General features: G+C 56.8%; 1 protein-coding gene across 1 annotated transcript; it reads right to left on the reverse strand.

Annotated features, from left to right (window-relative positions):
* Positions 1 to 259: 259 nt before the first annotated feature.
* PDCD1 (programmed cell death 1) lies at positions 260 to 6,787 on the reverse strand. Its single transcript, XM_009931684.2, has 5 exons — positions 6,507 to 6,787; positions 3,865 to 4,197; positions 2,626 to 2,781; positions 1,935 to 1,969; positions 260 to 1,120 (listed from the first exon to the last, which is right to left on the reverse strand). The coding sequence occupies exons 1-5, from the start codon at positions 6,613 to 6,615 to the stop codon at positions 902 to 904; spliced, it is 852 nt and encodes a 283-aa protein (XP_009929986.2). The 5' UTR covers positions 6,616 to 6,787; the 3' UTR covers positions 260 to 901.
* Positions 6,788 to 8,821: the final 2,034 nt, after the last annotated feature.

An 8,821-nucleotide genomic window follows, 5' to 3' on the forward strand; every position in this document is an offset into this window, starting at 1 on the left:
CCTGCTAATGGGGGGGGTTGCTTTGCAGCTGCCTTTGGGGGCCAGCCCCAACAGGGGTGAGAGAAAAAGAGCAGCTTCTCTAAATTATTAAGAGCAGCTTCGTGGAAGAGCGGCTTGCGTATCGCTCAGAGAGGCCCAGGAACCACAACAGACGCTGCCGCCTCCCGGCTCTCGCCTGCGTGCTGCCAAGAGACGCTATTTGCCTGCCCACACGCTTGCCATCACGAGTCAACAAACTCCCCGGACGTGAAACCCTTTATTCACCCCCCAAAGGCCAGATCCATCTCCCACCTGCCAAGGGAGGGATGCGGGGGTAGATTTCCCCTCTTGCAGAGGAGGAAAGTGCCTGGAGAGAGGAGGAAAATTTAGCTGCCTGCTTCCCAGTGGTTTCTTTAAATAGCAGTACACAAGGCAGTCTCTGGCCCGGGCGAGAAGCCCTCAGCCCATGGCTCCCGTGAACAGCATCTCCCAGTATCCAGTCCAGTTCTGGCCTCTGGCATCTCTTCCCACAGTCATGCTTTGCTGGTGAGGTCCAAGCCAGGTAAGGGGAGCAGCATGGCCATTCCAGAGAGCTCTGGGTGGAGGCAGAAAATCAAGGCATGATGTAAATCGCCTTTGGCACGGACCTGTTGGCATCACTGCTCTGCCCCAGCCCATCATCCCTGCCCTGAGTGCAGGTGGCACGTGGAACCCGGCAGGGAACTTCCTCATCCCGTGGGACCCACCCCACGGCCACGATCCCACTGTGGCCAGGACTGTCTGATATCAACTCCAGCACTGGTGCCTCTGTCCCTCCGGTCCTTGCACGCTGGATTTTTCCCAACTGCAAACTGTGGTGGGAGCGAGGAGCCGGAGCAGCCTGTCCCTGCCCACAACCCCTGGTGAGGAGGGACCCCAGCCCTCAGCAGGGCTGCGACTGCAGCTGCCGAGTCCTCTCGTCCTGGTGTTTCTTCCCCCGCTCCGGTGTGACAGGTTTCTCCTCTGGGAAGACGATGGTGGCGTATTCGGTCTGGTCGACCGGCTGGGTCTCAGAGGGGAACTGCGTGTGCTGGTCCCTCTGAAACTCCAGCTCACCATAGTCCACAGTAGACACGGACACAATGGGGGGCTTCTCTTCCTTCTGCAAGGAAACCCCGTTGTGGTGATTCATCATCCAGAGGTACCCACCATCCCCAGCACACGTCCCCTTTTCACAGCAAGTGCTGAAAGCAGCTCTGAAGCATCCCAGGAGGGTGAGAGCAATATAAAGCAGAGACACAGAGACCTGGGGTAGCATCTGCCCTGAGAAAACAAACCATGAGCCTGGGGTCTCCACCGAGGCCATGCGGGTCTCAGCTCTCTGCTCCTGCAGGCACATGGACCTCCCTGCCTGCCTAGCCACGGAAGGCAGGGTTGTGCTAGGAGCCCCTTTACCACCTCACCACTGGGCTCCGAGCTGGCACAGGGTGCATGAGGAGAGCATGGGGTTGAGTTTGCTCAGCCTGGAGAGAGGAGAGCAAGGGGGGACCTACTCACTTCCTTCAGCTACCTAATGGAGAGAACATGGAGCCAGATGCCTCCCAGAAGTGCCCGGCAAAAGGAAGAGAGGAAACAGGGACTAGCTGCAGCAAGAGACATTTTAGCTTAATATATTGGGAGGGAACATTTTCTCCAGTAACACAATCCACTGTCAAAGATAACCCCGCTTTGAGCAAGGGTCGGACTACAGAGGTCCCACCTTATCTCAGGCAGATTTTTGATTGTGATGGGGCTGTGCTACAGGTGCAAAAAAAGCCGTTGTAGCTCTGCAGAAAAGATCGAGCAGCATCAGAGAAGACAGGAGAAGCGAGAAGCCTGGGAAGGGCTGATAAAGGAAAGCCCTGCACCCTCCACACCCCAGCAATGCTGCAATGCTCCCCTGCAGCACGGCAGAGCATCAGAGACAGAAAACTCACCGCTTGCCTGTTTTCACTTGGTGGTTTCTGCACATCTGCAAAGTAACATGTTTGATTAGAAGATGCTTGCATGCCAAGACAGCGTAAGCATCTGGGGCTGGGGCTGACCCAGCCCCCACATCCTAGGAGAGTACTGGACACCACAACCATTGCACCACGCGTCCTCCTTCTCCACTCGGGGTCTAACACCCTGAGCATTGCAAGGACAAGTGAGATACCAGCCTACAGTCTAGGGTTTAATTGGGATTAGTGAGGTGCACTTTCTTGGGGGTCCCCTCTGGGATAGTCCACCCAGCTGCTCACGGCATGGCCAAGGCGATGCTCATGCTGTGGCGAGGAGACAACGAGATGCCCCAGAGGTGCTTGGACAAAGTGCATGGGAGGGACTCACATGCTGCACTAAGACACGGTGGTAAGGAGTGGTTCAGAGCCACAGCACATGGCCTGGGGGCTCTTTGCAGGGTGATCATGGCCCAAAGCACCCTTCTCCTCTAGTCATGGAGATACCTGTCCCACAGGGACATGTCACAACTGAGTTTAGCACGTTGAACCTACCCATGTAGCCCAGAGAGCTGCAGGTATCTGGCTGCCCCTGGTTTCAAGCTGGGTTTGTTGGCTAAGCATAAGCCCGTCAGGTACCCTGGCAGACCCCAGCTCCTTGATGTGGCACAGCCCCCATAGGGGTTCATACCTCCTCTCCTGTATGTGACGGTGAGGTAGCCAAAGATCAGCAGCACAACCACCCCAGCCAGCATTAGGGTACCCAGGAGTAGGGCCTTGATGTGGTCCAGATTATTGCTTTCCTCTGTATCAGGCGCGTCGGTGGCACTTGTCTTCTCAGGGGCTGCTGTAATGGCCATCCAAAAAAGGGAGAACAAAACAGCAGGTCAGGAGTGTATAATGGCCTCTGCAATCCCTGGGAAAGTCAACAGGGGAACACAGGGGCTGTCCCCAGAAAGGGCTCGGTCCCAGGCATGCTGCCACAGCCCCACCATCCCTCCAGGGGCTCTGAATTTGGGCTGACACGGGGCATGTTTTGGCCATGTCCCATTCTTTCTCATCGCAGGTGGTGAGCATGATGTCACACCACTGAAAGCTGGGGTTCAGGGGGCCAGGGCACCGCAGTCCTGTGGCATGACCCTATGCCCAGAAGAACCCCGTGGAGGACACGGCTTCTCCAAGCCTCCCAGCTGCTTCGGCGTCCTGGGGCCAGCACAGCTTCAACTCATGTTGGGAGGAGATGTTGTAAAAGTAACTTTTGCAGTGTTTTTCATTTTTACAAAAGGCCATATTCAGCCCCTCAAAGCCAAGCTGACAAGCAAGCACATGGCATATCTTCCTGCAAGATCTCAGTCTCCCACACCATACTATGAGACCCTCCCAGGGCACGGTTTTGCAAGAACAGTATCTACACCGACACTGGCTGTGCGAGGGGTCTAAGCACTGGTCATCACCGCAAATACGAGCCCTGTCCCTAAATAATGGAGCTGTTCAGGGGTGCAGGCAGCTCCCTGCGCTGGTCTACTGCTTCCATCCATGGGTGAAGGCAGCTCCCTATGCTGGTGTCCTGCCTCCATCCTTGGTCGAAAGCAGCTTCCTATGCTGGTGTCCTGCCTCCATCCATGGGTAAGGTCTCACTCCTCCCCACAGCATCAATGCAGATGCAGCCCCAGCAGGATGGAGACCTCCTGCCTCAGGGCCAGGTCCAGCTGCAGCGTGGATGGGGGAGGACAGCCTGCATCCCTGGGCATCAGCCAGGTATGCAAAGGAGAGGGGAAAGGGCAGCGCAGTGCTCTCCTGACCCACACCAGGTCCTCCCCCCGTGGGGTACTGCCTCCCTTGTGCCCTGGGGCTGCAGTGTCCCTGAGGGCCATAGCACCAAGGGACAGCACCAAGGACCTCTCCCCATCAGCTCAGCCCCCAGGCTGACCTGTGACCACCAGGTGGGACCGATTACTCTCCATCACTTTGTCGGGTTCAAAGAAGGTGATCAGCCCGCAGTAGTAGGAGCCCGAGTCATTCTGGTGAAGGTTCAGGATCTCCATCTTGAAGGCAGGAGTGTGGTTGGTGAGCAGGTACTTCTCTGTCTTTGTCTGGGGGTTGTTCCGGCTGATCTCAGCGATTTTTTGGCCTTGGCTGTGGTTGGTCTCCTTGTACCAATTGAGGCTGTACTCCAAGCCAGAGCTGCTCTCCATGGAGATGTTGCAGAAGAAGGTGGCTGAGCTGCCCACAGGGAGAGTTAACATGGCTGGGAAGAAGGTCACTGTTCGGGAGAGAAGAAACAAGGAACAGACACGGTTACAGCAGGCACAGGTCTCAGACACAGCTGTACCTCCCGTGCAGGAACCAGGGATGAACAGAGGGTGAGAGCCCACCATCATCTCCCGTAGCGCCCCATTCCATTAGGAGGTGATGGGCTCCTACGTCCCAAACCCAGAGGCTCCACGCATGCCACAGCTGTTTCACCCACAGCTCCTTAAAGCGACAAAAACCTGAAGGTGAGCACTTGTGAGCCCAGCCCCACGCCATTGTCAGCACCCGGCTCACCTGGGGTTTGCCAGCAATGCAGGCAGCCTGATGCTTGGCCAGTCCGCAGCATCACCCCAGATCGCGAGGAGGAACATCAGCCCATGTCTCTCCCCTCCTGAGCATGTGCCTGCCAGCTGGAGGGGAATCCTCAGGGGTAGTACTTGTACCATGAAGTGGTTTCAGCAGAGCAAATTGTGCTCTGGGCTACCCAAAATTAACCCAGAACATCTGTACTGGGGAAAACAGACTTTGGGGGTTGTATTATTTTTAAATCTATGCTGTATTTTAATGTCTGAGTCATCCTGCCTCCAGCTGATGTTGCATCTCAAAGAGAGCAGAGGAACCGAGTCCCGGGCCGGCACAGTGCCCTGTGGCGCAGCCCATCGCGTGCCCGGCTGCCTGCCGGGGTGCTCCAGCTCTGCCCCCTGCCCCACGCTGGGAGCATTGGGTGGGCAGGGGCTGCCCAGGGCACGGCATTTGCCATCTCCAGTCTGAGACCATCTGACAGGGCAGAGAGACCTGGAGCTTACGATGCCATCCCTTCCCAGCCGCCTGTCCCCTCCTCGTGTGTACGTGGGCAGCCAGGCACCCACCCAGGGGGGTCCTGGCCAGGCTTGCCAGGCTGCTCCCAGCACAGAGGGCAGCCAGCCACGGCCGCAGCCCCCCAGCCCGTGGCACCAGCCCTGTTGCTTCACCACATTTCCCTGTCCGTGACCCCAGCGGGTTCTTCCCTTCACAGCAGCGGGGATGCTGTGAACACGGCTCACAACTCCCCGACTCAGCCAGCCCCATCCAGTGGGAAGAGGCAGCTGCTGCATTAACTTTTGTTTGGAGCAATAAGAATCAGGAAGAAGCATTCTTCACACAAGTTATCTGACCAAGCAATTCAAACCACCAATGCTTTAAAAAGTCTCTGCCATTAAGAAATTTTTCTTCCCTTTCCAGAAATCGCCACCGGTAGTAGCCCCAGGACTTGCAGGCAGAGTTAGAAAGTCCCTTCCATCCCTCCAGCACTGGCCTGAGGCCATAGGACCACGACCTCAGCATCACTAACCAGAAAAAGGAACCAGGCTGATTCCTTGAATAGATACAGGCTTAGCTGGAAAACTGGGCTGAGAAATGAGGGATGAGGAGGGAGGGAGGGAGCTGCTCCAGCTCCTGAAGACAGCACTAGCTGTGGCGGTGCCCACACCGAGAGATGTAATTCTTGCAGTGTTATGGGTCTCTTGTGTTTAACAGGAAATATTCACCCGGCTCGGGCCTTTGCTTTCTACCCAGTGCCGCTGCCAGAAATGAATGAAGCTTGGAAGACTTCTGAAAGCAGAAACTGGGTTTACATGTTTCCCCGCATCGTCCCAGCATCAGAGGTAAGATCCGCTCCAAGGGATGCCCAGCCCTGCGCCCACCCTCGGGGCAGAAAACACCCAAAGCCACGAAAGAAAGAGCTGGGCTGTGAGGAAGGGGACACACAGCTTCATCAGGGCTCTCGCTCCCTCTGCCCGGACTCACCCCCTTCCCTTTCATCTCCCCTCATCCCCCAGATTTCACCCCAAGAAAAACCGCACACAGGACCCTGCTTCAGCAGGGGGGTTGGCCTAGATGACCCACAGAGGTCCCTTCCAACCCCATACATTCTGTGATTCTGTGATTCTGTGACCCTGGCTCTCTCAGGGTCCAGTCCAAAGCAGGAGGTGCAGCCCACAGCTGTGAGACCCAGAGCAGAAAACCCCAGACCCCGCATGGCGCTGGCAAACCCAAAGGCTCAACACCAAATCCCGACCGCGGCCAATGTACCCACAATGTGGCTCTGGTGCCGGCAGCACAGGCTGGGAACCTGTCCCCTTCTCCATCCTTTAACCCCCTTTCTACCCCGAGATTCCCCATTTCCCTTGCTTCAGCGGTGCATACCCAAAAGCTTTGGGTTTTTTGCGTTCTTGATGCCAGAGCTATTTTTAACTACAAAGCTCCCAGCCCTTCAACACTTTCCACCGGCTGCAAACGACACGGGCTACACCAGCAAGCGCGCCGGGCTCCGGTACCTACCCCGGCGGAAGCCAGCCAGCACTGGGACACAGCAGAGCAGGATGGCGCAGAAGCCGGTCAGGGCCATTTCCACGCTGCCCCACATCATCTTCAAAGCACCCGGAGCCATGGCGAGGCGGTCAGACGTGCCGTGCCGTGCTGTGCCGTGCCACACTGCCCCTGGTTCTCTCCGTGCTTCCTACCCCGCAGCGGCAGCTTGCTCTCTGACTAGCATGGCAGGGGCTGGGGTGGAAATGTAACGTACCCATCTCTGCCCCAGAGGGAAACCCGGGCTGCCTCCCGCCCCCAGCTTCCTCTTGGCGGAGGCAGGGATCAGCTGAGCTGAGCCTGGCCCCTTCCCCTCCCACGCAGGCACCCAGCCACTGAGCGATTGGGATGGGTGCTGCTAAATCCCCACCCTTTTTGGGAGAGGTCCCACAGGGGACATGTCCTCGGCTCCAAGCCTGGCTCATGACTAAAGGGCTGTCTCGGGCTCTGGAGCACCCATGGGTGCTTCTGCTGGGTGCCCATGGCATGTGGCAGTGGGCAGCTGGGCAGGGTCCGAGCAGCCATGGGGCACTCTCAGTGTCTGTTGGCAGGCTGCTCCCACCAGGAAGGGATGGGAGAGGAGGGAGAGGGACAAGGAGAAGGAAGAGATGGAGAAGGAGGAAAAGGAGAAGGGGAAGGAGAATTGAAAAGGAGGAGAAGGAGAAGGAGAAGGAGAAGGAGAAGGAGAAGGAGAAGGAGAAGGAGAAGGAGAAGGAGATGGAGAAAGAAGGAGAAGGAGGAAATGGAGAAGGAGGAGATGGCGAACGAGAAGGGGGACAAGGAGAAGGAGGAGATGGAGAAGGAGGAGGAGAAGGGGAAGGAGACAGAAGGAAAAGGAGAAGAAAAAGGAGGAGATGGAGAAGGAAGAGATGGAGAAAACGAAGGAGAAGGAGTTTCGTCTCCTTAGATGTGTTTCTCCACAGATTTGCAAAGAGCAGGGGCAGGTTCCTTCAGCCAGGGTGCTGTTATTGGGGTGACCTTTGCAGCAGACGTCTTTAATTTCTCCACTGGTGATGCTCCCCGCTCACCTCAGTGACTAATACTCGCATAGGAAATAACCAAAGGTGAAAGCACACCGTGGCTGACTCCTCCGCTTCTCTCAAACACAGCCTCACTGCTCTGCAATTTTGGAAAGCGTCAGGGGAAAATTAATAATCGGGGTGAAGGATGCAATTCTCATGATGATTTCATTATCTTCTGGGCTTTCAGAAATGAGCTGCGGGGCTGGGGCTTGCTCACCTCTCGCTTTCAGACACGGCCCTGGCAAGCGGGTGGGTTGGAGGAGCCAGCTCTAATTTGGGATGGCCAAGGAGGGTGTTCTGAGCTGGGGCAGACAGTGCTCACCCCAGGCTGGCAGCTCAATCCAGCCTGTCCTGGGTCCTCTTTTCCATTCTCCCCTTGGCATTGCAGCATCACTCCTTTCTCATGAGCCTCTGGCCCTGTTTGTGCCACAGAGCAAGCCTGGGGGGCTGTCCTGTCCTTGTCACCTTTCCATGCCACCTGGCCAGAGCCCACCACCTGGCAGGGTGGCAAGGGGAGCGCTCTCCACCACGTGCAAAGGTGCTGATGGGCTCCAAGGTGGACATCACCTCTTCCTTCGCAATTTCCTGCACTCTCATTAAAAAAACTTCTAACTAAACTAAACTACGCTGAATTCCAGAAAATAAGGAAGCTCACAGCAAGGAGGCTTTTCCACCCTGAGGTTTTGTGTCCCCAGATGGTGACACCAGGCACCCGGGCCAGGTGTGGGGAGGTTTGTTTGGCACTTGCAACATGTTTTGGTTTCTAGAGGCGGAAGATGTGATGGGTATCACTGCCGAGATCGCAACTCACTAAGCCAGGGATCAGCAGGAAAAACTGGCTCATCCTCCCCGCCCCGTGCGGCAGCCGAGGGCTCTGATTAAAATCGTAGCACGAATTGCTCAAACTTTCCAACGCATGCTTGAAATGGGGTGTAAGTTGGTACCCGGGACAGGGAGGCTGCCGTGTTCACTAGAAACCCGTGGTGGCTAGATGCCGACCGTACGGCGATGTTTTCGGATGCTCAGGTTCCTTCGGAAACCCACACCCCAGCACTCCCTACTCCTGTTCCCGGGAAGCTAGGGACTGGCACCAACACCGGAGCCCGTCCGGGCTGCCTGGGGTGCAGGATGACGCCGTGTGCGGCCAGGAAGCGATGGGGAGCTCGCAGAGCTGCAGCACGCGTAGCAGAAACTACAGGGGAGGGCGAGCTGGGAGCACTCCAGCAGCACGCTGATGGAAGGCTTGTTCCACCACAAAACAGAGAA

The sequence above is a fragment of the Opisthocomus hoazin genome, chromosome 4 (assembly GCF_030867145.1).
Source record: "Opisthocomus hoazin isolate bOpiHoa1 chromosome 4, bOpiHoa1.hap1, whole genome shotgun sequence".
NCBI lineage: Eukaryota > Metazoa > Chordata > Aves > Opisthocomiformes > Opisthocomidae > Opisthocomus > Opisthocomus hoazin.

What these genes read in the sequence shown, in the direction of transcription:
- PDCD1 (XM_009931684.2), bottom strand. Translation starts at nt 6,615, where the DNA reads ATGGCTCCGGGTGCTTTGAAGATGATGTGGGGCAGCGTGGAAATGGCC. An exon ending in GCTGGCTGGCTTCCGCCGGG is followed by an intron (nt 4,198 to 6,506) that starts GTAGGTACCGGA and finishes TCTCCCGAACAG; the next exon opens with TGACCTTCTTCCCAGCCATG. An exon ending in CAAGTGAAAACAGGCAAGCG is followed by an intron (nt 1,121 to 1,934) that starts GTGAGTTTTCTG and finishes GTTTCCTTGCAG; the next exon opens with AAGGAAGAGAAGCCCCCCAT.